General features: G+C 40.1%; 2 protein-coding genes across 2 annotated transcripts in view; both read left to right on the forward strand.

Moving 5' to 3' along the window:
• Nucleotides 1-23,775, forward strand: part of LOC142964186 (phospholipid-transporting ATPase ID-like) — a 34,586-nt gene extending 10,811 nt beyond the window's left edge. Inside the window, exons 2-28 of the mRNA XM_076104399.1 lie at nucleotides 1,711-1,789; nucleotides 3,046-3,104; nucleotides 5,838-5,951; nucleotides 7,686-7,784; nucleotides 11,069-11,130; nucleotides 13,155-13,227; nucleotides 13,690-13,760; nucleotides 13,985-14,067; nucleotides 14,719-14,877; nucleotides 15,058-15,146; nucleotides 15,284-15,477; nucleotides 15,562-15,770; nucleotides 15,988-16,031; nucleotides 16,294-16,459; nucleotides 16,673-16,861; nucleotides 16,966-17,081; nucleotides 17,564-17,728; nucleotides 17,817-17,928; nucleotides 18,143-18,248; nucleotides 18,341-18,476; nucleotides 18,708-18,891; nucleotides 19,162-19,385; nucleotides 19,779-19,862; nucleotides 19,962-20,207; nucleotides 20,328-20,466; nucleotides 21,101-21,231; nucleotides 21,638-23,775. Coding sequence (XP_075960514.1) covers nucleotides 1,747-1,789; nucleotides 3,046-3,104; nucleotides 5,838-5,951; nucleotides 7,686-7,784; nucleotides 11,069-11,130; nucleotides 13,155-13,227; nucleotides 13,690-13,760; nucleotides 13,985-14,067; nucleotides 14,719-14,877; nucleotides 15,058-15,146; nucleotides 15,284-15,477; nucleotides 15,562-15,770; nucleotides 15,988-16,031; nucleotides 16,294-16,459; nucleotides 16,673-16,861; nucleotides 16,966-17,081; nucleotides 17,564-17,728; nucleotides 17,817-17,928; nucleotides 18,143-18,248; nucleotides 18,341-18,476; nucleotides 18,708-18,891; nucleotides 19,162-19,385; nucleotides 19,779-19,862; nucleotides 19,962-20,207; nucleotides 20,328-20,466; nucleotides 21,101-21,231; nucleotides 21,638-21,967 — 3,627 coding nt within the window. The 5' untranslated portion in view covers nucleotides 1,711-1,746 and the 3' untranslated portion in view covers nucleotides 21,968-23,775. The remainder of the gene's footprint in view (nucleotides 1-1,710; nucleotides 1,790-3,045; nucleotides 3,105-5,837; nucleotides 5,952-7,685; nucleotides 7,785-11,068; nucleotides 11,131-13,154; nucleotides 13,228-13,689; nucleotides 13,761-13,984; nucleotides 14,068-14,718; nucleotides 14,878-15,057; nucleotides 15,147-15,283; nucleotides 15,478-15,561; nucleotides 15,771-15,987; nucleotides 16,032-16,293; nucleotides 16,460-16,672; nucleotides 16,862-16,965; nucleotides 17,082-17,563; nucleotides 17,729-17,816; nucleotides 17,929-18,142; nucleotides 18,249-18,340; nucleotides 18,477-18,707; nucleotides 18,892-19,161; nucleotides 19,386-19,778; nucleotides 19,863-19,961; nucleotides 20,208-20,327; nucleotides 20,467-21,100; nucleotides 21,232-21,637) is intronic.
• A 3,018-nt stretch (nucleotides 23,776-26,793) lies between these two features.
• Nucleotides 26,794-27,214, forward strand: part of dapk1 (death-associated protein kinase 1) — a 68,460-nt gene continuing 68,039 nt past the window's right edge. The window contains exon 1 of the mRNA XM_076104398.1: nucleotides 26,794-27,000. The gene's annotated coding sequence lies outside the window, so the exon portion shown is untranslated. The remainder of the gene's footprint in view (nucleotides 27,001-27,214) is intronic.

The following is a 27,214-nucleotide window of genomic DNA, read 5'->3' on the forward strand; positions in this document are numbered from 1 at the left end:
TGTACTTAAAGTATCAAAAGTAAAAGTACTCATGATGCAGACTGGGAATATTATATTATTCTTTTTTTCACTAATGTAAGAGCATTTTAATGTTGTAGCTCATGAATGTAAATGTTTTACTTTGTGTACTGGGTAGATTAGTACTGCATCGTATCATATAAGCATATGTATGTTACTACAGCAAGTAACTACAGCTGGCAGATAAATGTCATGCAGTAAAAAGTACAATATTTCCCCCTGAAATGTAGTGAAGCATAAAGTATAAAGTAGCAGGAAATGATAATACTCAAGCGTGTCAAAATTGCACTTAAGCACAGTACTTGAGTAAATATACTAGGTTGCTTTTAACCACTGGGTGCAGTTTAGTTTGCAACTCCTCGAGGGGAACCAGGTTTGGAGCCACTGGCTCGGAACCATTAACTGGATTTAACATTTGGGTTTCGGGCCGCTGGTAAAGAGCAACCACAGGTGACCAGGGATGATTGTTGGGTCGGCGTGTCGGGGCTGTAAGAGGGAAGCCGCTAAAATAACAGCGGCGTGCCAACAGCTTCTTTTCGGCTGAGCCGGACCGCAGGGACCAGAGGTGGCTCCGGATTCTGAACTCAGAAGGAGCAGATAGCTTGAAGGAGTGGACGTCTGGAGCCTCCCGCTGAGTCACTCTGCCCAACACGGGAAACACATTAAGAGGCTTCGAGGGCTGATGCAAACCTGAAGTAATGACTTCTGGATGGAAAAGGAGGAAGTGAAGGCAGAAAAAAGCCCGTTTAGTGGAGTGAATGTAAATGGACGCAAGTCTTAAAACGAGGCTTTCCCTCCTCTTGTCTTCTCAACACGTTTTTTAATTCCTTGTTGCTGTTTGTTCAGCATCTTCACTTTATTCATTCATGTGTTGCAGGTAACACAAAAACCCCAGTGAGTGTTCAATGTAGTGTCCAGTTCAGATGTTTGGTTGAATGAAATGTGTAAAAACTCAATCATTTCAGGACATCAATGAGGAAGAGATCCTTTATTTATTTAGAATATTTCTTATTGTAGTTTTTCTCTGAGTGCAGTCTACATTGGTCCATAAGAGCAATCTCATTTTTACATTTTTCTTTTATAATAAAAACTTTAAAGCGTTCAATTCAAATTCATTAATCAAAACGAAAGACTCATGTTAAGAATGCAGCTTGTTGACGTGTAAACATGGCAGACTAAAGTAAACTTGACTGGAGGATTGGATTTGAACCCACGCATGCAGAGCACAATGGATTAGCCTAAACGTCCTAAATGTCTGGTTTTCAGGTGATTATTTCTCTTAACGCACGGTGGACCTTTTTGTAATAAATGACTCATTTACGTGGATGTTTACACCTTCTCTCTACTCCTCTCAAACACTTTTCCAGTCAGATATAAAATGTATTTTTAGAAGGAACCTCAAACCTGCTTTAACCTTAGTTTAAAAAGCCATACGACTGGGGAATGATTACCTCATAGGGCACATTACGGAAAATGTCCTAATGGCAGCTGGAGGGCGTTAAGTCATTCTCACTTTAACAGCAATGACGAATAAACTCCAGTTTCCAGGAGAAAGCCGATGTTTGACGTGAGCAGTCGGGGGTGTGTGTGTGTGTGCGTGTGTGTGTGTGTGTGTTTATTTTCTGGTGATGGAGATATTTGGTGACTCAGAGTTTGTTCAGCCACAGTGTAACAGCTGTCTCTTCTTCACAGACGGCTATGATGGACAGATAGCAAGAGGAAGAGAAGATGTCGTTCTTTGGCGTGGAATGTGTGAGGAAGAAAGAGAGAGGTAAGACTTCACCACATGGGTTTTACTCATCGTTAGACAAATAGTATACAAATAAAAATGACAAACGGTTGATTTTAAAGTGGGTTGTTTATGGATACTATTCTGCAATAAATAAAGAAAAGGAAGAAGCTACTCGCATAAGTTGTTGGTGGTGAAACGGCTCCAAATAATCTTGTAAAACCATATATATGTATAGTTAAATCATTTTTATCTCCCTTTTTGGGATTTAATTGGCAGCTTTTCAAGTTTAAGTCACATCTGACATCAAGTAAAATTGTGTCATTGCCCTTTTGTATGAAATGGTAAAGTATGTTGATATCTTTGTATACTAACTGTACACTGACAATGATGTAGTTAGTACATAAGAGTACACTGAGCGCTGCATTAGTATTGATGTAGTTAGTACATAAGAGTACACTGAGCGCTGCATTAGTATTGATGTAGTTAGTACATAAGAGTACACTGAGCGCTGCATTAGTATTGATGTAGTTAGTACATAAGAGTACACTGAGCGCTGCATTAGTATTGATGTAGTTAGTACATAAGAGTACACTGAGCGCTGCATTAGTATTGATGTAGTTAGTACATAAGAGTACACTGAGCGCTGCATTAGTATTGATGTAGTTAGTACATAAGAGTACACTGAGCGCTGCATTAGTATTGATGTAGTTAGTACATAAGAGTACACTGAGCGCTGCATTAGTATTGATGTAGTTAGTACATAAGAGTACACTGAGCGCTGCATTAGTATTGATGTAGTTAGTACATAAGAGTACACTGAGCGCTGCATTAGTATTGATGTAGTTAGTACATAAGAGTACACTGAGCGCTGCATTAGTATTGATGTAGTTAGTACATAAGAGTACACTGAGCGCTGCATTAGTATTGATGTAGTTAGTACATAAGAGTACACCGAGCGCTGCATTAGTATGTAGTAATGGATTTGGGACACACTGTAAGTGTCTGCAGGCATGAGGCTGTGCTTTGAGCTAAATGCTAATCTAGCATGCTAGCATGCTCACATTGACAATGCTAACATGTTAGCTCCTTGTCAACGATTGTCACAAATTATTTAATATTCCAAATAAATCACAACATTTTTTTCTTTCAAAAGATAGAAAATTGAGAGCGCTTTACAAAGTCAAGCATACTGTTGACCACAGGGGGTTAGGTTCCTATTATTCATCTGAACATTCACTCGTAAATTAATGTAAATTAATAACAATAACTTCTTTCTGTCTTTTCAAATCATGCAGAGCTGGAGAGGAAACTCCGCGCCAACGACCGCGAGTACAACCTCCCCTTTAGATATGCAGTAAGTTGTTGTTGACTCTTGAACAGCCGACTTAACTTATAGACAAAACAGTTTGCGAGCACTTATCAGTGCAAATATTTAGAAGAGAAACTCTCCTTTGGGGTGTGTCCTGCTGCTTGAGTGTCTGGACGTTTTCAGGAGACTGGACGTCAGCCAGAGACAAAGAGGAGAGGTGGCTTCTGGGTAAACTCATTCTCCTCGGTTTGTTCTCTGTGTTGCTGCACTCGAGGTGAAAACTCTGTTAGGTTTTCAAGATACACGAATGCATGGATGACTTGCATGCGTTTTGGTGTTTTCTGATTGGTTCTTAAAGGGTTACATTAGGCCATGAGGTGTGTAAGAGGTGTCACTTCTGAAAGGTCAACGTCGATTTTATTCAGAAAGAGTGAATGGAACTAAAAAGTATCTTGTAAATAAAGTATCATTTTGCTGTACTATTCAGGATAAATAGGACATCATGAAATGTAAATAAAAGAAGTAAAGGAAATTGGATATTGAAATGATAAATAGATATTATGAACTGGGAATTGATAGTAAAGATACTAAACTTTATTGATATATCACATTTCAAAACAGATTCACAAGACAATAAAATAAGTAAATGAGGAAAAACTTTATCCCTAATAAAACAGAACAGAGGTGACAGATAAACAAATTATAATTGTAAAACAATATAACAAGGAAAATGTTGATATTTATACACACCAAAATAAATACTCGGCAGATGTTTAAAGACACACAGAAAATGGAGCTGAAGAACCTGGAAAGGAAAATGGAGAATGCTTAAATGAGTGCATTTTTTCCTCACCTTGTATTTTTCTATTTTCACTTTCAATGGGTTAAAATCATTCTGCATACTACTCCGCAGGGATACACCTACAGTGGGAAATGCCAATATGGGTGACACATTTTCCCTTGTGAATTTAAACATTTATAGTCGGATCAAAATCTGTGGGCGGTGTTGTTGTTAGTAAAGAGGCCGAGTGATAAGCGGACATGGGAGTCACAGACCGGCTGGTTAAGAGCTTTCAGCCTCCTGATAAGATCCACCTGGAACAGAAAAAATTCCTCCCACCGGACTAGACTCTCGTAAAGTCAAAACATCTTTCATTCACAAATAAGCTATAACACAAAGATTTCTAACATTTCGAATTTTCTGAGGCGCCGTAATCTGCCGTCTAGTTCTGTTTGAGCCTCTGCTTCACCTCAACATTTTAGGGATTCATCCAGAGGGAATTTTATGCCTTTTTAATTTACCTCGAGAAGTGTTTCTAGAAAATGCACTTCTTATAAATTCACTGAACTACTTCAGTGAGATATTCATCTTTTACTCACACACTAGGTGCCAGAATAATCATATGATCTCCACAAAGTGTGTATAAAGTAGAAACAAAGTGCTTGAGCTGCTGACTGATTGTGTATCAGTGAGGTTAGACTGAAGATAAGTAACAGCGTAACTCAATAACAGCACCACCAAAGGAACAGCCTCCAAAACCTATGAATTATCAGTTTGTTTAATCACACACAACACATATTTATATCATTATTGACACCTTTTCACCTTTTAATTTAGCTTTTATTTCACACCTAACGCACTAGAACCAATATTTAGCTTGTTTTTTTGTGGATTTGAAACATCAAAGAGCATTACGTCAGCGATCATATGAAGGTTGTCTAATCCTGTTAGATAAAGTTCTCAGTTGGTAACAGTTTCAGTGTGAACTATTCCAGCTTAAGAAAACATTTTGTAATGTTGCCCTTTTAAATGTCCAAAGGACCTCAAACGAAGGCAAATATTTGTTTAAGCCATGAATGTGATTACCCACCATGCATCTGTCTTATCATCCCGGATGCATCGGGCCAGATTTCCATAATACAGCTTTTATGGGTTCAAATAAACACTGTCCACAGAATAACACAAGCAGCACACACAGACCTAACACGTAGAGCTCCAGTATGTGTATGTTTCCACCAGTGGTTGTCTGTTTGTGGCCGGTTTACGCCCCCAGCAGCAACCCAGTTATTGTGTTTTATTTGCTTGTTTTACTATCAGACATTGTTTTCTGTAAGATATATCTATATTGCTCTTTAATGGGTGATATAGATATTTATGTGTCTTATTGCTGAGCTAAAAGGACTTTCTCTAGAACTGTTTCTCAGGATAGAAAACCTTCTGAAACAACTTTTTGACCACTTACAATGTTAGCTTTGGTCATCTTAACGCTGAAATAAAATAAAATAAAATAATTTTAATACAAATACCTCAATACAAGTATTGATCACAGTGCTTTACAAAACTGAGCCGTCTCGTTTGTCAGTGAGAAGGAAAAGAATGAATCCTGCAACAGTCACCATTTATTAACTAATTGATGCCTTCATTCAGCTGTAACATTTATTCTATGAATTTGACTTTAATGATAATGACAGCATGGATGCGAGGTGTTGTAAATGTTCTATGAACTTTGTGATGGAGTATTTTCATTTCCTGTTTTAATGGTCGTTTGCAGTTTCTCACAGACAAAATGTTTTCAGCACGTTAACCACAGACACACTCGAGAAACCAGAACCTAATTTAAGATTCCTCCAACATAACGTGAGATCCAATAAGTGCCTTTTGAGTTTCTCACTGTAACATAAAACTTAAATTATCTTGTTAAGGGTCCATAAGTATATTCATTCCCCCCAAAAAACATTTTCTTAACTTCATTCTCCCACTCTTTTAACCTCTTCCAGACGAACGCCATCAAGACCTCCAAGTACAACCCCTTCACCTTCCTACCTCTTAACCTTTTTGAGCAATTCCAGAGGATCGCTAACGCCTACTTCCTGTTTCTGCTGGCCCTCCAGGTGAGGGAAACAAATGCACACGCATGCAGGAGACATACAGGACTGCCATCCAACTGTCAAGCTTATTTAATGCTAAACGTTTGATGTGTCTCAAATAATGAAATGCAAATTAGTCCTGTTATGTTAGCTTCACGCCCACAATACTACAGTGTAAAAAAATACTCTGTTACAAGGAAAGTATTGCATTAAAAAATGTTCTTGAGTAAAAGCACGGAAGTATTATCAGCAAAATATACCTAAAGTACCAAAAGTAAAGGTACTCATTATGCGGAATGTAAAACATATTCCTTTCCCTGCAATTAAAACCACACAGACCATCTTTTTAATCACAGTGAAATGACACTATTTCTAATATAAAACTGTCGCTGGCCATTCACACAATCACTGTCACACAAACACAATCCAGCAGGACACAACACGCAGCAACCGACTGCTCTTCCTCGCAGTGTAGCTGTGTGTTAACCAAACAGGATATGCAAGAATCATGTGCAATGAGATTAAGGAAGTGGGATATCCAGTACAGGAAGTTGCCTCATCGTTTGCAGAACTGTCATGTTGCACCACAGAGGACAGCAGTTTAAAATTAATGACATGCAACAGTTTCATATGTTTTCTGTGTAAGCTAACGTCCATGTTACTTTTCATGCATCAGAATCTGTCTGGTCTTTAGTGGGTCTTTATTGTACATTTAATAAAAAAACAGGAAACAACTTTAAACAGTTCTTTGATTCAAAACATAACACTGATCAGCTCCTCCTTGTCACATGTTCTCATAAATTTCATTGAAATCTGGAAGCAAGTTTTTGAGCAACAATCAAAAATTGGCACCTTTTATATTTTGAATTGCACGTCACTGTTAACCAGTTATTTTTATGACACTTACCGTTAACCTGTTTACATTTCTGTGCAATGTGTACATTTGTTTTTTGCACCTTTTTTGCACATTACTGACAATTTGTATTGCTTATATTTTGGTTTATCTGCAATCTATATATTTGCAACTGCTTCACAAGAGTTTCCTTTGGGCTAAATAACGTGTTATCTTATCTCATCTTATCTTGAAATCAAGAAAAGCAATGTTATTTCGCAGTATGAACTCGTCTTCTAGACTGAATGAAATGCAGATACACAGGGGTTACACAATATATTGATCAACAATGATTTGTCTTCTTCCTCAAATCTAGTTTAAATTGTGCTCATTTTGGTATTGTGCATGTATTCAGTTTTTAAAAACGTGAGAACCAGTTTTAAACAGTACTTTTTTCAGAGTATTTATGTCTTTCTTCAAGTTCAAGTTTGACCCTAATTAACATAATGCACAATCTCCCACAAACTTCTTTCTTTTTTTACCACAATCTTTCCTGTCGGAGCAGTTTAAGATGAATTTAATCTCTTACTTGTTATTTGTGCGTCATGTTGTTTCCTGTTTTTGTTTGCTGTCTTCATTGATGTCATGTCATGTCAATGTTTTCTTTGTTTTTAATTCTTTGTCCTCATTTCCTCTTTTGACTGAAGTCCCCTTACCTTTGGATCCCCTGTTCGCTTTTTTGTTTCACCTTTCACGAGCTATTGTATGCAAAAATAAACCTCAGACTAAAGGGAACTAAAGACAGTTTTCTCTGTGTGTGTGTGTGTGTGTGTGTGTGTGTGTGTGTGTGTGTGTGTGTGTGTGTGTGTGTGTGTGTGTGTGTGTGTGTGTGTGTGTGTGTGTGTGTGTGTGTGTGTGTTCTTCAGGTGATTCCTCAGATCTCCTCTCTGTCCTGGTTCACCACAGTCGTACCTCTGGTCCTCGTGCTGACGGTCACCGCTGCCAAGGATGCCACTGACGATATCGTAAGCGAACGTGTTTTGTGTAGCATTTCACCTTGAACAAATTCAACCTCTTTGATTTTTGAGGTATAAGTACAGTAAAGAAAGATCTGCTCCTGAATCTATGCTGGCATCAAATTACGCATACTGAAAGAGAAGAATCATGCAATACATGTACTGGTTGTTTTTACTTCCTGGTTCACAGTTGATTTAAAGCTCGACGAAGCCGATTTCACTGCAGACTTAACAAACATTAATAATCATTATCTGAAAAATGACAGCGTTGGTAGTTTGGTTGGCTTAAAACAGTGGGTCCCAAAGTTTTCTGTAAAGATTTTACATAGATATAGAGACTCAGCACATGTCTCTAAGTCTGGAAAATCTTCTCAGTTTGGGAACCACTGGCTTAAAACAATATCTGTTTACGTTTTCCCAACAAGTGACTTCTTCAGGTCATGTGAACTGAGACTGTCCTCTTCCAGCAGCAAAGGTGGAAGTAGCGTGGTGTCGTCAGACGTGAGAATGGATGGTTGCCCTTACAAAGCTTGAGACTTTGAGAACAAAGACTTTGGTTTCGAGTCTGTCTCTTACCAACCGTCAACACTGGTCTATTTTAACCATTAACTGAAGGGGATCTTTCCATAAACTTGATCCAGTGTTTTTAGCTTCCAAGACTTTCACAGACCAACACCAGAAAAGGAAACGATTGGAAACCACTTAAAAATAACAAGAACCTGTGACTTTAAAGCTCACATTGACCGACCACGATATATATATATATATATATATATATATATATATATATATGAAATACTCCACAAATTATATTAAAACAGGCTCAACCTGCAAAACAGCGAGCCAGATCGCTCAGGCAATAGTCCCAATTTATGAAATATGTGCTAAAATGTTTTAAAGTGTCTGCCCAGCTGACGATGTAGATAAACACACCCACTCCTCTGGTCCGTCATCTGAAAAATAAGTAAGGATAACACATTCCAGCTGATTTCTTGATGATGTGTATTTTTAACGTGTAGCTGATAATCAACATTTACTCCCTGACTGTGGTTAAAACAGTGTCACTAGTATCAGCTGTCACATGTACAAAACACTTCACACTCCTCTTAACCGTGTGACCTGAAACCAGCCTTTATCAGTCTGCCTTTGTGTCATATTTACTGTTTCTCTGTTTGATTGAAGCACATTTTATCATCAGTAGACCGCAGGCTGGTGGTTTGTTTCCATTATTTCAAGACGCGTTTTGGCAAATATAATTTGAAAATCAACACACTACATTCAGTCTTTTAATCAAAGGATCCATCTTCGGTAGAATTATTTCATCTGCCATATTTGTAAAAAATCTTGCGCTGATGCAGTTCTTCTTTAGTGACAAAGAAATGACATCACAAGGGAGGTGAGACTGATGAAGAAATAACAAAAGTTCCCCCCCTGACATCATGGCTGACCGACACTGCGAGTTCATCTGGAAGTAGATTATTTTTTTGTTAATGATTGACGAACTGTTTTCTTTTTCTCTTATCGCTTACGGGAACCAAAACAAAGCAAAATGTTCCTCTAACACAATGGAAGGAAAATTACTTTTCGTTTCAGCCGTCAAGGCCAGCCAAACAAGAGTGTGTGTGTGTGTGTGTGGCATCCAATAACATAATGCCAAACTACCAAAAGGAAATAAAAGTTGTCATAAGTTAAACATTAGCTGACTGAGGAGAACAAGAGTCCTTTTGTTTGGCAGAGGTGGCGACCCTGAACGCCCCCCCTCTCTCGCCGCCGGTACCCGTCTGCTCCTTTAATGAAGTCACTGAGTTCAGGCTCGAGGTGATCGGAGCAGGTACACACAAACTCCAGACTGACCGTGTATGGCAAGGTGGATGACCTCGCACAACAGATGCTGAAATAACTGTTGTTGGGAAAGCTGCTGTGAAAGGACAGATGTTATAAGCTCCCACCTACTGAACTGGAGGAATTTAGTAGATATAGGTTTTGTATTTCTTCGATTATTCTGATGAGATCGCTTAATTTTGTGTCCGTGGATAAAATGTCTGCATTTAATTGGGATCAATCCTTATTTTCCATTTGCTTCACGCTTAGACAACATTAATCATCCGATTCAGTGGCTCCCAAATTGGTTGGTTACCCCTAGAAAAATAACTTTGAGATGATTAACAGAAGAGGAAAGCATAAAAAAACATTAGCACTACACAGAGTAGTAGAGATGTTTGTACATATATTAACCATGCTTTTTTGTTTTCCTTACTAAAGTTAAGCTGAAGCATCAGTAACATCTGAGGATGACATGTAATGTAAAGTCCATGATGTCTAACAAAGAAGCAGCCTGAAGTCAAACAACATGTACGATTCACGAAACATTTTGTCTTCCCTCGAATCTTAGTTTTTTCCTTGTAAATGGCTGAATGATTTCACCTTTTCAGAAATTCTTTTATTAAAAACAAGGACATTGTTTTTGATAAAACTAGTCACAACTGTTGCTGAAACACATCTGAGGACAGGGAGGTTTGTTTTGTTTTGTTTTAAAGGATCACAAGCCAAAAGAGTTGGGAATCTATAACTGCCTGCATCATAAATTAGGAAGGCAACCAAAAACAGAAACTTGATCTGCCAGAAAGTAGAACGGGAAACTAAAAACCCCACATGACACTGGAAGAACAAGTCGATGTTCCTTTGAATTTTAACTTTCTTTTATTGTATTTAACCTTCGTCACTCGACAGAGAGAAGTTTGAGAGCTTCTATTTTGGGCAAAGCTTCTATGGCTCTTTGTAATATCTGACCTGTGCAATTTTAATGATTTATCATAGTTAATTGAGTAGTTACTATAAGGATGAAGCAATAAACTTGTCCATTAGAGTAGCGTTTAAAATTGCATCAGAAAACGGTGAAGAAACACAAGTGCTGGTGATTAGAAAAAGGGGAAACCACGTGACTGTCTCTGGAGCTGCCTGTGTGTCTCTCTCACAGAAACAAATAGTCAGAAACAGACTGAGGCGAAGGCGCCGCCATCGTGGTGGAGACTCATAATTGGTTGGAAGGGAAGTAGAGATTTCAGTAAAAATCAAAGGTCTAATACAGCTGAATGTCTCTCATGGGAGGTTCCCGTTTTTTTAATACTGTCATTCCAACATCACACCTCCTCCCACACATCGGCAGTATCTCTGTGAAAAATGAGAACACAACATGTTAGCTGGTAATCAGTTATTCGTTGGTAAAGTCGAGTTCCTTGTGTTCCTTTATGACTCATTGTTTCACTGTGTGTGTTTTTGTGTGTCATTTCCAGAATCGCCACAGGAGCGACAAACAAGTCAACAACAGAAAAGTTCAAGTCCTTATTGACAGAAAGTAAGTTTGTTCGTGTGAATCATGGGAAATAAACCTGAGCTCATGAATCCAAAGTTTCCTGTAGCTAAATCCTTGTTTTTGTGTAGCATCATTGTGATCCTTCTGTACAGGTTGGTGCTCCTCAGGGAACCTTCCTGGGTGCCCTTTAGCTTTATTAAAGTCACATCAGCTCTAAGGGTGGATCATGCCCATTAGAGCCCATGTACAAACCAAACATACCTCACATATTCAGAATGGCAGAGCTCGGGTCAAACAGGATAGAAAACAAGCACTCCCCACCATCCTGCAGCTGCTTCCTGTTGGCGGCACTACATAGAGTTTAGGTTATTTAGCACACGAGGAATACACAGATGGGTCAAAATACAGGAATATACTCTAAAAATATACAAGAAAGGTCGACGATTTCCAGTGAGTTTGTCCAAAAATATAAAAATTGAAAGTTATACAAAGGTGAAAGTGGGATTGAAATATGCATTTTAGACAGAAGTCCCAACACAACCACACCCCATTAAGAGATTATTGAATAGGCACCAAAAACAATTCAATATTATTTCATGTTTTTAAAGCTTTTTTGTTGCCTAAAACCAAATTTAGAGATATTGAAAAAAAAAAAAATAAAAAAAAAGATCAGAGTCAGGCCTTAACCAGGCACCATGTGTAATTTGTGTTTATTTGTAAAGTGTAAACCTGTACGAATATCTAGAAACAATAGGACCACATAATATGAGTTCATTATTGGCTTCTGTATAAACTTAATACAACAACAATACATATGATCCACATATTATGTTTAACATTGATGAGCTTAGACCTCTGTGGGTTTACAGTAAGATCCCAACATTAACTAACTGTATATTTTGATATGTTTGGTGCATTGGATAAAAACATTAGCATGTATGTGGTGTGTGCGTTTGCTCTGGGGTTTCTCTGGTTGGCTGCTGGTCAGCACTGTTTAGTGTTTACGGCTCAAAGAGAAGCAGCTGCAGGATGGTCGGAAGTTTTCTTCCTGTTGACTTGATGTCTGCTTTAGTTCAATATGTAAGGAATGCTTGATTTGGTATTTGTTGGACCCGGAGCACAAACATTGTTCCACATTCATTATTAGAGTGACCTCTTTTCTTTTTCAATAAAAAAAGCTGAAAACTATTTAAGTTTCTACCATTAAATGAAGCAAAGACTGTGAATGTGGGTATTATTATCAGAAATGCACCATTGAATCAATTTTGATTGAGGTTTGGTATTGGAGGCCTGATGGAGGGTAAAATGTCATTTCTCAAGAGTTAAAACTAAAGTGAGGCGAGTGCTCAAACTAACAAATTTCATAATTTGATGAGACTATTAAGTATTTTTGCAATTACGCTATTAATCAATTATTTTGTAAGAGGTGAAAACGAATGACAAATGGTCATCACAAGCCCCACCGTGACTATTAAGTTACTTATATAGCTACAAACTGTCCAAAAATCCAACATTTTATAATAAAACAACTGAAAAACATTCACAGAAATCAAATTTCAACTGAGAAGAAGTGAAATAACTTAATTCTACGACAAAAATCTACTGAAACATTGAGTGTGCAAAGGTTCATTTGTCGATTTCTTTAAAATTAAGTGTATGATGTTTTGGAGAAAAAAGATTAATTAACATGTTACATTGTGAAAAAGCCCATTATATATTAATTACATTACGATCACTAACAAACTAGAAAGAGTTGAAAGTAAACAATGTCCTCTGAACTGAGGCTTGAAATGAAAAACCCTGAAAAGCATCAAATATTTGTCTTAAAGCTAACTTTTAAAGAGTATTACTGGCAGACAGACAGACGGAGAGATAATACAGGAACATGCAGTGAAGGAAAGGGAGCTAATATCAGGATGACCTTGGTGTTCACTGCTTATTTATGGCCAGTTTATTTCCTGACGATCCTCAAAGAAAAGGGAAAAGAAAAAGCTTTTCTGTGAACTCTGCAGCTCTGAGTCCAAACATTCAACTTAACGAGCCCGTTTCCTGTTTCCTGTTCTCAGACTGCGCAGCGAGAAATGGATGGACGTCCAGGTGGGAGACATCATCAAGCTGGAAAACAACCAGTTTGTCACCGTGAGTAAATTCCTGTCGATCTTGATTTATTGTTTTATTACATTTTTTTGTTTCTTTTCTTATATTGTTTAAATATTAAAATGTTGCCTCATTACATTTGCAATATTCAGTGTTTGGACAACTTCCTCTTTTCAATTGCAAAAGAAAGAAAATCCACAAAGTGATCGGTAAAAGCAAAGACTTTAACTGGTGTAAAGTTACAATTACCTCCTTATTTGATATCCCTTACTGTATCTATTAAAGATAAGGGACATCAAAGAAGGAAGGAATTATAACTTTACTTTATTATTAGTGCTAGAAATCGCTGCTTTATCTCACAGATCTTTGCATGCAGCGGTAGTCTAAATATACGGGACATTGTTCATATATAGTATATGGCTCCAATAGTATGATAAACAAGAACACTAATGTTTTGTTGATCAGAAAGACAAACCGGTTTTAGTGATGAATCTGTAATTACAGGCCGACCTCCTGTTGCTCTCCAGCAGTGAACCTCTCAACCTGGTTTACATCGAGACGGCAGAACTGGATGGGTCAGTCTATTTCTAGTGTCACGTCATGATGTGAGCTCTTTTTAACGTACAATTAACCCATCAACAGGTAGTCACACCTTCATTGTCTTTCATTTGTGTCCTCATTTATTTCTTCGTCCTCTTCTGAACCACTTTCTCTTCCTTCTTGTCTTTGTCTCGACTGTATCACCCTCACTATTCCTTCTTTTCCTTACCATTGTCCTCTTCCTCCTCCTCTTCCTCAGAGAGACTAACCTGAAGGTGAGACAGGCCCTGACCGTGACAGGAGACCTGGGAGAGGATATCGAAAAACTGGCAGACTTCAACGGTAAGACTGCTACAAGACAACCAACTGCTGGTCTCTAGCAGTTTGTTTTTCCAATTACAAGCGAGCTCAGTGTATAAAAACACACAGTATCTGATAATCTCTTTGCATTTGTGTCCTGATTGCTCACCATCTCGGTCTCTCTGTTTTGTGTAAACACAGAATGTTCACAAACGGTGTCCTGATTTCTATCAGATTTCGGCAGGTAGCATATGCAGGTTTCTGAAACCAGGATATAAAGTACATGAACAACGTACAACCAGGACAAGACAAATCATACCAAAGATTTAGAAGACAACTAAATAAAAAACTACTTCTACTTACTAAGATTGCTGTTTGCAATTTACAGAAAGTTTTTATATATATATTTGTTAATAATGTGGTAACTCTAAATGTTGTCAAGATTCGAACACTACCCCTCATTTCAGAAGTTTTCTATTGCAGCTGTTTATTTTTATCTCATCTTATCATCAGAACCATGCATCTGCTCATTGATTTGGCTTTAATCCGTTTGAATGAACCCTTTGTAAGAGGGTCTTTTGAAAAATTCCTAGTCGTATGCAAACATGCAATAGTCACACATAAACTATATGCACACATGCTTTAATAGGTCATAACTCGCCTCTCTCTCTCTCTCGTTCTCTCCCTCTCAAGGCGAGGTACGCTGCGAACCCCCCAACAACCGCCTGGACCGCTTCACAGGAACACTAACGTACGCCGGCCAGAAATACCCGGTGGACAACGAGAAGATCCTGCTGCGAGGCTGCACCCTGAGGAACACCGAGTGGTGCTTTGGACTGGTGCTGTTTGGAGGTGGGGAAGGATTCCTCAAGGACCCGTAATTATAGGGAACCAGTGGAACCTTGTTAGGAGAGCGATAAGAAGAATAGGACTTGAAGCATCTGATTTGACTCTTATTTCACTTCAAATAGAGGAAGAAATGAGTTAAGAAGATGATGACTTACTGGTTTCTGTTCCTGTTTTGTTTTGCAGGTCCAGAGACGAAGCTGATGCAGAACTGTGGGAAGAGCACTTTCAAGAGGACCAGCATAGACCGCCTGATGAATGTCCTCGTCCTTTGTGTGAGTCCTCAAATTATGATTATTTTTTTTTTTTTTGTTATACAAACTGTTCCTTTTTAACTTCCTGTCCCTTTTAGCTCAGGTGTCGTTCTTGATGGACCGCCCTTTGACCTCTGAATTCTATCCAAAACGTGCAGATTTTTGGCTTCCTGGCCTTCATGTGCACCATCCTGGCGATAGGAAACTGCTTCTGGGAGCTGAACGAGGGCTCACAGTTCAAGGTGTTCCTGCCCAGGCAAGATGAAAACAACGCCGGCTTGTCCGCCTTCCTCACGTTCTGGTCCTACGTCATCATCCTCAACACCGTGGTGCCCATCTCTCTCTACGTCAGGTAGCAAAAGGAAACACAAGCAACAAAATCAACCGGATTCTATCTGCTTCTTTCTTTAATTCCTGTATCTGCGTCTCACGGCAGTGTGGAGATCATTCGTCTGGGGAACAGCTTCTACATCGACTGGGACAGGAAGATGTACTACTCGCGGAACGACACGCCCGCCGAGGCTCGCACCACCACGCTGAACGAGGAGCTCGGACAGATCAAGTACGTCTTCAGTGACAAAACGGGGACGCTCACCCAGAATATCATGACCTTCAACAAGTGCTCCATCAACGGAAAATCCTACGGTAAGATTCGAGACGTCGAGAAAAAAACCACTAATAATTGCTAAATTCTTTCATATCAACAAGGAAAAATACCAGAAAATATAAAACGTGAAGAAATATAACTACGATATAAACAGTTGTATGTATCCCAACAATAAAAACAGTGTTTCTTCTATATTCATCATGTAACTGGTTCATTTATGTTTCTTTTCTTCTGTTTTCTTTCTCTTCTTTTCAGGGGATGTGTTTGACTACACAGGTCAAAGACTAGAAATCACTGAGGTGAGTTGGACTTCAGCAATCCTTCATGTCTAAATGGCAAATTAGGTGATTTGTTGGTGTTGTTACGTACTCCACAGCTTCCCTTTATGTTCACAACTTTATCATCTAGTCATCAAAAATAACTGAAGAGCATTTACTAATTCCTGTCGCAGGGGTTACATCATGTCGATGAGGCTTGAGGCTCACTCTTTTTCACTCCTCCGTCTTGTCCTCCTCTTCCTCCCCCCCCCCCCTCTCTCCCTCTCGCTCTCTCTCTCTACAGCACACGGAGAAGGTGGACTTCTCCTTCAACCAGCTGGCTGACCCCCGCTTCATGTTCCACGACCACTCGCTGGTGGAGGCGGTGAAGCTGGAGAACCCGGAGGTCCACGCCTTCTTCAGACTGCTGGCCCTCTGCCACACCGTCATGGCCGAGGAGAAGAGAGAAGGTGAGGAGGGACGTAGATATGCACTTTTTAATGATACAACACAATTATTAATGATAATTCATAGCTAATTATTTCCCTGAACCCCCCTGACAGAGGGCCACACACCCCACTCTGAGAATCACTGGATTAAATAAAAAATGTGTTGACCAGAAATCACCAGCTCGACCCGCCTACCTGAAATCTCGTCCTCCGTTGATCTCTTTGCTCCTTCAGGGGAGCTCTTCTACCTGGCCCAGTCTCCGGATGAGGGCGCGCTGGTGACGGCGGCCAGAAACTTTGGATTTGTCTTCCGCTCACGAACACCAGACAGCGTTTCCATCGTGGAAATGGGAAAGCAGCGCAGCTACGAACTCCTGGCCATCCTGGATTTCAACAACGTCCGCAAGAGGATGTCCGTCATAGGTATGCTGATAATGTATTATTGGGAATAATATCATAATAATAAAGGTTCCTATATAAATCGTACTGTTCTCAAACAGCTGCATTGTGTGTATTTGTGTGCTCAGTTAGGAGTCCGGAGGGGAAGCTCTCTCTCTACTGTAAAGGTGCAGACACGATCATCTACGAGAGGCTGCATCAGTCCTGCAGCGAGCTGATGGAAGTCACTACAGAGCACCTCAACGTCAGTAACACTTCTCTGTGTCTTTCTTCTTTCTTGCTGGATGTTTGTCTCTGCATGCCTGTGTGTTGGTTCCTTTGTCATGTGTCAGGTGTGTTGGTGTGTGTGTTCACAAAGACAAAGTTCATCCTGATGTGTATGTGCTCCAGTCAGCTGTTAACATTGAGTAGGATGAAGTCTCATACTGTCTCTCTTTTATTTCAAGTCATTTCCGCTCCGTTTATTTTGTCTCTTTCTTGTTCAGTTCATGTTGTACAAAAGTTAAACAACTGATTATCTCCTGTTTGTCTTCTCTCCTGTTGGAGTTTATTGCCTGGATCGCAACATTTACACAGCTGAGTTTCTGTTTACAACTTCCAATGCCATCAGCCTGTGTGTGTGTGTGTGTGTGTGTTGGTTCTTCCAGGATGTGTGTAGTGTATGTTTACATGTCAACCTGCATGTGAAGCGTTCATCTATATAACTATGTGCATGCCGATGTGCAGGAGTTTGCAGGGGAGGGCCTGCGGACTCTGGCGCTGGCCTACAAGGATCTGGATGAGACGTATTTCAACCAGTGGAAACAGCGCCACCATGAGGTCAGCACCGCGCTGGACGACCGGGAGGGCAAACTGGACGAGCTGTACGAGGAGATCGAGAAGGATCTGCTGGTAGGAAAAAGAGCTGACGTTAATCTCTGTAAAAAAAGGATTTTTATATGTTTGAATGTCGGTTATGTATCTGAATGTTTGTGTCCAGCTGCTTGGAGCAACAGCCATAGAAGACAAGTTACAAGACGGAGTACCTCAGACGATCGAGCAGCTGTCCAAAGCCGACATCAAAATCTGGGTTTTGACTGGTGACAAGCAAGGTACACAACTCCAAATATGATGAGCAAAACATACAACAGCTGCTCAGGCCTTCTGCATCTTTGCATCAACTCTTATCTGTCGACGCACACTTAATTTATCTTGTTGTAGCTTTACAAATGTCACCTTTACATCAGTGTCATAAGTAACGAATCAGGTAACGAACGCCATGCAGAATCATTGTCTGCTGACTGATGTTGAGTATTTGTGTTGCAGAAACTGCAGAAAACATCGGGTACTCGTGCAACTTACTGCGGGAGGAGATGAACGAGGTCTTCGTCGTCTCGGGAAACTCACCGGAGGATGTCAGACAGGAACTGAGGTCAGAGCACGTTTACACTGAACATGAGGAAACGCAGCTGATTATGAAATGTTTCCATGCATCCATCCATTTTTCTTTTAACATATTTTCAGAAATGCACTGAACTCCATGAAACCAGAGGAGGATTCTGTGTTACTGCCAGAGAGGACTCTGGGTAAAGGTGTGAAAGTGATCCCAGACGAGGTGGTAAACGGAGACTACGGCCTGGTCATCAACGGACACAGCCTGGTACGCCGTGAGATGTCTCCTAATTACAACGCATGCTCTTACTGCCCTCACTGACTTGTGTTACCAATTACTTAAAGGGATAGTTTGTGTGTTTTGAAGTGGGGATGTATGAGGTAATTATCCCAAAGTCAGTGTATCACCCACGATAGATGACGGTCGGCACGTTTTCAGCTCTTGTATAATTCCCGCCTCTCATCACTTCCCTATCCCCCCCCCCCCCTGTTCCCTCAGGCGTACGCCCTGGAGTGCAGCATGGAGCTGGAGTTCCTGAGGGCGGCGTGCATGTGTAAGGCCGTGATCTGCTGCAGGGTCACTCCTCTGCAGAAGGCTCAGGTGGTCGAGCTGGTCAAGAAGTACAAGCAGGCGGTCACACTGGCGATAGGAGACGGAGCCAACGACGTCAGCATGATCAAAGGTCAATTTATAGATTATTCGATTGTGACAGTTATTTGGCAGCTATTTTGAGAATCTGTTTATCGACTCAGACATCCCCCCTAGTGACCACAAATGGATTAATGCAGTTTTAAATTGTAGGATTAGGATGTATAGGTCGTTGCTGAAACCAGAAACAAAGTGACTGAAATTTTGTTCACAAACAGCAAATATTAAGACTTTTTACTCTTGCAGTTTTTGGATTTAGAGAAATTCAAACACCGTTTTCTTCTTCTTCTGTTTGTCCTCCCAGCGGCTCATATAGGAGTTGGCATCTCAGGTCAGGAGGGCATGCAGGCCGTGCTGTCCAGCGACTACTCCTTCGCCCAGTTCCGCTTCCTGCAGCGCCTCCTGCTGGTGCACGGCCGCTGGTCCTACCTGCGCATGTGCAAGTTCCTGCGCTACTTCTTCTACAAGAACTTCACCTTCACCTTCGTCCACTTCTGGTACGCCTTCTTCTGCGGCTTCTCTGCGCAGGTGAGAGAGGGAAGTCCGATGGAGGGAGGAGGGAGGAAAAGAAAGGACTGTGATAAGGGGAATGAGGGTTAGAGGAAGATACGAAGGGGCCGGCCTTATAGTTGGACTGAATGATTCAATTTCCTTATTTAGTCTGACCTGAGAAACATTCATTTACTTTTGCATATAACAAGAGATAAATAAAACAATGAATTAAGACGTGGACACAGGATTTAAACTGGAAAGATGTATATATTGGCATTTCACTGGGACTGAAAGTAGGATTTTAAATGCTGGCCTGTTTTGTAAGGAAGTATTTTTATATTGTTATACTGATACTCAGTACTTTTTCCACAACTGTTATTTGAGACTTGTTGTAGAAGTTGTTAAAATAGTTGTGACTTTGCTTTTCAGACGGTGTATGATGAGTGGTTCATAACACTCTTCAACCTGGTGTACACGGCACTACCTGTACTGGGAATGAGTCTGTTTGATCAGGTAAAATACACTTTATATGATCACCTTTTAGACCAGGAATAGAGCTGACGGAGCAGAAAACATAAACACACAGCCTCTTTGTCTCTCCCTGCTGGTCAGGATGTGAACGACGCGTGGAGTTTCCAGCATCCTAAGCTCTACGTTCCCGGTCAACTCAACTTGTACTTCAGCAAGAAGGCCTTCTTCAAGTGCGCCCTCCACAGCGGCTACAGCTCCTTGGTGCTCTTCTTCATCCCCTACGCAGCCATGCACGACACCGTGAGGAACGACGGGAAGGACGTCGCCGACTACCAGTCCTTCGCCCTCCTCACGCAGACGTGTCTGCTGTTTGCCGTCACCATCCAGGTACGAGGAAAACCTTTTATTTTTTCTTCTCTTTTATCTCTTTCTTCTCTTTTGTTTCAGACTTAGAATGAAAAAAACCAGAATGACTCATATTTGTTTGTTTTCTCTCCGCGTCTGCAGTTGGGGTTTGAGATGTCTTACTGGACGGCGGTGAACACTTTCTTCGTGTTGGGCAGTCTGGCCATGTACTTCGCTGTCACGTTCACCATGTACAGTAACAGCATGTTTCTCATGATTCCGTCAGCCTTCCCTTTCATAGGTGAGTGTTAACCTCATAAACTCGCCATAAAGATGTGTTTCCACGTTTCCGTCGGTGTTCACATGCATGTCTGCTCTTAAGAAAAGCTTTGTTCATTCTTTTATACGAGGCTTTGTCAGAATAAAGGTGGCCACATAATTCAAATGAGTTGAATTATGCTTGGGTTTGGTGTGTTTGCAGAGGCAAAATATCTGGTTTACAGCTAAACCAAATAGCAACACTTGCCGTGATCACTGCTGTCTGTGCAGAAGGCCAACCAAACTGTCACCTGTAGTTTGTCACCAAGGTCCTGTGATCAGTAGTTGTTATTTTTTAATGCAAACCAAAATGTTTGTGTACCAGAAGAGTTTAGAAAAATGGCATCAATGCTCAATGAGACTCGTAAGGGCCTTCCACACCAAGAACGCTACAGATAACAACATGAGCGTCCACACTGATCAGGCTCCTCGCTGCACCTACCAACGTTAATATGGTGTGATTCTTAGATATCCCATGAAATCTATTTGTATATAATCCACGGAAACATGAACCAGGAAGTTTTTGTTTGCAGTGATGAAGGTGAAGGTTAAACTATAGAAGTCAATAGAAGACCTCGACAAACGTACAGTGTGTGTGTGTGTGTGTGTTTTTCCAGGAACAGCCCAAAACTCTCTGAACCAGCCCAACATCTGGCTGACGATCATCCTCACCTCCATCCTGTGTGTCCTTCCTGTTGTTACCTACCGCTTCCTGTTTATTCAGCTCTGCCCCACCATCAACGACAAGGTACACTTCTCTACACTCGACGCTCAACTCTGCGTGCTCGCGAAGATAAAGCTGCACTTTGTTTGATTTTTGATTTTTCAAGAAGTCGTGCAGAGGCTGGTCTCCTCTGTCAGTGTGACTTTTACAATCGCAATTAAAAATCCAATCCAAATCCAATCTGCTCAGTTATCACAGAAAGAAAAGACGTTTCTTATAACTACAGAACCTGCCTGAGAATCTTCATGTTTTTAAGTTTTCGTCAGTGTCAAAGTACTGCAGTAATAGTTGTCTAATAATAATAGAAATATGACTACTACTACTAATACAAATATGGATATAATAGAATGATAATAATAACAGTAAAGGTAGCAGTAGTAATAATAATAGAAATATGACTGATAACGTCACTGTCTGCCCAAACTTTCAGGTGATGTTCAAGGTGCGACAGGCCAAAGCCACCCCTCCCCCTCCGCCTCGACGCAGCCGCATCCGCCGCACCAGCTCCCGCCGTTCAGGCTACGCCTTCTCGCACGCACCGGGCTACGGGGACCTGGTGACGTCGGGCCGGTTCCTGCGGCGTCCCGCCTTGTCGCGCTCTTCAGGTGTCGTGCACGTGGGTCGCACCACCACGAGCTTCAGCCCCATGGGACGATCGGCCGGTTACAGCCCGACGGGACGCCCCCAGAACGCCAAGGTCCAGGATGTGGAGGTGACGTCGCTGCAGATGTACAGGACCATACAGGATCCCGCCCTCTGACGGACAGCTGGTTAACTTCAAGGTGGACGATCTGGGAGAAGGAACAATGCCAGCTGGACAGTTTAAAAGCTCTGTTACCATGAAGAACTTGCTCGGGCTTTCCAGACAAAGATGGTTCGTGATCCGCCTCTCGTCTGCTCGGACGCCCAAGGCGAGGTTAGAAAAGTTCACGACTTGTGCTCCGAGCATTTTGTTTTGTAATAGTTTTATCAAAGGGAACCACAGCTAAATGTGTCGCTACTCCTGAGGGATCTCTTCCTTTAGATCATGAGTGTTCATGTGAAACATGCCTCAAAAAGATGACATCTTTCTGAAACGGTTGAGAGAGGTGATTCACTTTCAGGTAGGAACAACCACAGAAGGGAAACATTTTGGCTTGACGAGGAGGACAAAGCGTCATCATGTTTACAGGCTACCCAGACTTCCTTTTCCCTGGGAGTCCACATGCACAGCAGGCCTTTGTACAGAGGACACAACCAGCAAAGCCATTCTGCAAAAGAATATTTAAATGTTGTACTTTTAAGTGTTTTTTTAAAAGCATTTTATTATCCTGTCTGGCTGTTAGCACTTTGTCAGTGTCACATGACAGTGGGAGAATGTTTGAAAGATCACGAATGTGCCGTAAACTCGGTGGCTGAGAGGAGAAGAAGTTATGAAAAAATGTATTTGCAGGATTCGGCATCAAAGGCCCATCCAGCTTTTGTTTTCAAGGATCAGCAATATCTGTTATGTGAAGCGTATCTTTTTAAAGTCAGGTGTTATTTTGAAATGTCATGTTTGTTGTTTGACTACAACCTGAAGATGACAGCTGGTCTTTCATATATAACTTGGCGTGTGAAGGTTTAAAGAATACTACAGATAGAATTAGTTTTTAAATGACACAATAGTAATATTTTGTCTCGTGGTATCCATGAAGATGCGCTTACACGATGCGATTCAGTCACTTGTTGCCCAGACTTGAATGTACTAGCCCACTAGGTAGCCCACTAACCCTGGTGGTGAGCCAAAGATTTTTAAATTATGAGTGAGCGTCATGAGATGATAAACCACTGAGATAAACCACAGGCTTAATATTCTTCCTGCCTGAACTAGAGCTTCATTCACCTGGAGGTCAGTGTGGAGAAGCTGGTTTGTACCAGTTGTTATTTTACTGTGAGGTTTTATATAAAAATATGTCAAAAGTTTGAATAAGCAGAAGGAACATTAACTGCATGTTTGTAAGACCGTTGCTGCAATAATTAAATATTAGCCAAGTGTTCATTCTTTATTTTTTACATCCGGTGTTCTTGTTTGTCTTCAGTGTTTTGAGGAAACGTCTGGTGGCTGTAGTTTCAGGCGTTAACACTTTCATCGTACTGGGGCCCGTTTCACCAAAAGCAACCTGCGAGCGCTGTTTACACACAGATCACAGGAGGCGGCAGCTTCACAAATTTTGTCCAAATTGTAGGTTTTTTTTCCAAATGTGGTGAAATGAGCCTCTGAGTCCCATTAATCAGAGCTTTGTCTGCACTCGATGCAGAATGAGTTCATTCAGAGTGACCACTACCCGGCCCACTCAGGTCTTTCTCCTGTTTTCCTGTGGTACCTTTCAAAGTAAACAATGTATGTAGCAATAATGAGAACGTAAGATATTTATAAATATATTACTGTCATTATACATCTATATCCCTGAAGACTGAAACGGTTTCTCAAATATGACAAAAAGATATCTATTTTTTATCTCCGCTCTTTCTGATAAACATTTTGTATCGTTTTGTACTCAAAGATTGTACTGCATTAAAAAAGATCTAAAAGATCTAAAAGATCAACGATGTCTCATCTTGCTGTTTTTGTTATTTTTATTGTTTTTTTTACCTTTTTTCAATTAAGAATGAGATGCAATTCTTTATGAAGGCATCTCAAGTTTTTCTCTGTTGTAATTCAATGGTGTTTCTAAAACTCTGAAATCAAAATGTTTAACTGTAGTGGCTTTATTGAGACCCAGGAGCATTATTCATCTTTCAGAAATGCTTTAAACATTTAATTAATTGACTGCTGTTTGCATTTTCTCTTCAAAGTCAAACAGTTAAAACACCAATGTGCTAATCAGAATTTAGTTTGCTCCTAATCTGTTCTGTTTGTTTCCCTGCAGGACTCTGTTGTGCACACATTAAACTTGGTGGAGCAATTTTAAATGTTTGATAACCGAGTGTAATAGCTCTGCTTTTAGAAAACGTAATCTGCACCACAGGCTTTATTTCTATAGCAGTTACTTTGTATTATAATCTGTAAAGAGAGAGTCAGCGGGAAGCTTTGGACAATAATTATTCTCTCTTCATCTCCAGCATAAATAAATAAAGTGAAATGCACTTTGCAGTTCTTGATAATCTGTAAAATGTCGCTAAAAAGAAACGCGTAAAATGACTTTCACGTATCTGTATCCACCCGTGTGTTAATCTCTAACAGAGCTGGAAAGAGAAAAGATATCATGCTAAAGGTAGAGTTTTATTATGAGGCAACATTAATGACGATTACATAAATAAAATCTAAAGTCTGTCAGTAGAATAAAGAAGATAAGTGAGTATGAATGTAGACATCAGTTATTTAATAGGGGATTTAGTTTTACGATGAAATCTGTAGTGTAAAGATAGGTCAGAAGATTAAATACGGTTTGTAATATTTAGAAACTATGATGTGTATTTGTGACATAATCTTTGTCTAATTAAACCAGACTCTCTGGCAGAGCAACGAGACAGTCAGGTGAGTGCAGCTCGTCACCAGCAGATGGTGTAACAACCTTTAAACAGCAGCCAGAAACCACCCGACACCAGCCTCATGTTTCATATTATCACTGTGTAATATTGAAAGAATGTCATTGTGCTGGAACACGACTGTGGAGATTTATTACACGATGTTTTGCATTTGCCAAGACACAAAAACTGGTACTTGTGACATAATTATTGAAACCACAGTACTGCTAAACCCTAAATAACTACACATAGTATCTACATTAAACACACCATTCACAACGGAAAGCCTGCATGTGTTGTTTGCTAAACGATGCCGTTGAAATACAACACTCGATCATTAATCACCTGCACCCAGAATGCACCTGTGAAAAACACCTGTAACCAATTAGATCACGTGGGAATCACCTGAGTAGGATTCAGGTTTGCTCTTTAATGTTCACAGCAAGGAGGCCGACATTATCTACAATATACTGTATTTGGTTTACAGTACAAGCAAGTATGTTCATGTTGTCTTCAGTTAATAAGGGGTATTCATTACAGGTGAATAGGATAAAATAAACTAACTGCTGTGAAACTGCCCCAGTTTATTACTTACTCACTGCAATTGCTTCCAGAATTTGTTTCAAAACACCTTGAACGAGCACGAACAACAGGAATCAGAGTCATAATGAGTGTCAGAGAGCGAGAGGTTTGCAGGGGCCTCCCGCTCTCATTCGTAAGGTTGGTTTCTCAGTTCATTTGACAGGGTGTTCCCTACCTCTTTCCCAATGCATGCTGGGAAAGGCTCCAGCCCCCCGCAGCCCCAATGAGGATAAGCTGCTTAGATAGATAAATGGATGGCTCATTTATCCTCACACCCTGAGATCATCTGACTTTTTTTTTTCCACCACACTGAGCTTGGTTGAACTATGTGAAGCCACTGAAATGGGATGTTATGACTCTGTGATGTGTGATGTTATGAGCTAAAAGCTTCCAGGATCGTCCAAACCAACAAATCTGGTTACTAGTTTAATTTAGTTTACATAAGAAGGCCTAAAACCAAAAGAAAGTGTTCCTAATAATATGATTTATACAGTACAAGATTCATTAAAAGCTTAAAGATGTACACAGACCCTCCGTCTTTGTTCGTAATCATTTAGTTTGTGAAATGTTTCGCTTAAAAACTCGAGATCACTGCATCTTTTCTTTTTCCTTCAAAAACATTTAGAGAAGTATTTGTTTTGGAGACTAAAGTTCAAACATGTGATGCCATTCTTAACTTTAACGTTAGTGAAAAAGTGAAGTTAAAAGCTAAAGGGCTAGGGGTTAGCGCCTTGTCTAACAACGCCAAAATAAATTCTTGAAAATAAACATTGCGGCTCTATTCTGGCAAATATAACTCATCCCTACGAAGCCAGAATTTCTATAAAATATAAGACAGTTGTCTTTTGGACAAACTTTATAAATAAACTTTATAGATCAAATCTATAAAAACAAGAAGTTGTATTCATGAACTAAAGGATGCAAAATAAAAATCGAATTAAACAATACAAATATGAGATGAATGTTTGTGTAATTCATACATTGTGTGTGGGAATGAATACGTCATAATGCTGGGATTTCACGGTGTCTAACATTTGTTGATTATCTTAAATTTTATCAGTAAAAAAATGATTTTTTTATCTATTAATATTGCATGCAGTATTGCTGTGATATCTTGTATTCATTATGAAATGATTTGGACAGTTTTGCTTTATGGATATGATATTTTCCAAAATAAAAAAAATAAAGAACTGAATTACAATTCACATTTTAATGACAAGAAAGAATGTTCAGCACAAAAGTATCTGCTTTTAAACTGATTAAAATAAAAGCGAAAGCTTTGCTGCCCTCCTGCGACCGAAGAGCAGCTCCTCCAACCGACACACAATGATGCTGCGTTTAAGGCAAGTCAAAAAACGGAAATTACGGCTTCCTCGATAAAGCTACAATTTCTTGAAGCAAGCAAAGCCAGTGTATATATAACACAGCAGGACATTGGTTTTTGTGCACTGTTAATTGTTGTGTGTTGACGTTGTTTAATATAAGAAAAAAAAAAAATAGAACTGGAAGCGCTCCAACGTGTAATACCCCAATTCCCCACAAACCATGAACGCAGCACCAGGACCAGACTTGCCTCACATTGTTTAACGTTGATTTCTCCCGTTCACGACAGCATTTTTTTTTGGTCTTTCGCGAGACAAAACCGGGGTCACGGGCGCCCACGAAAACGCATGAAATCTCGGATACGTTTTGGCAGCGAGGACGCACACCGGTACAAAACATGTAAGATACTTTACAGGGAATTGATACAATGTGAGTCAGTTTGTCGGTATAAAGAAAGAGAGCCAGTGACGCTCGGTTCAAACAACGTTAATGTGCACGATTCTCGGATATTTCATGTCAGCTACAAGGGGCGAGTCGTGCTTTTAATTTAGGGAGAAACTCAACTGTTCGGCTTTTTATTATTTTGTTCTTTGTGTTTCTACGGGTGTGACGT

Source organism: Anarhichas minor, unplaced genomic scaffold, assembly GCF_050575085.1.
Source record: "Anarhichas minor isolate MPS153535 unplaced genomic scaffold, ASM5057508v1 ptg000030l, whole genome shotgun sequence".
Lineage (NCBI taxonomy): Eukaryota > Metazoa > Chordata > Actinopteri > Perciformes > Anarhichadidae > Anarhichas > Anarhichas minor.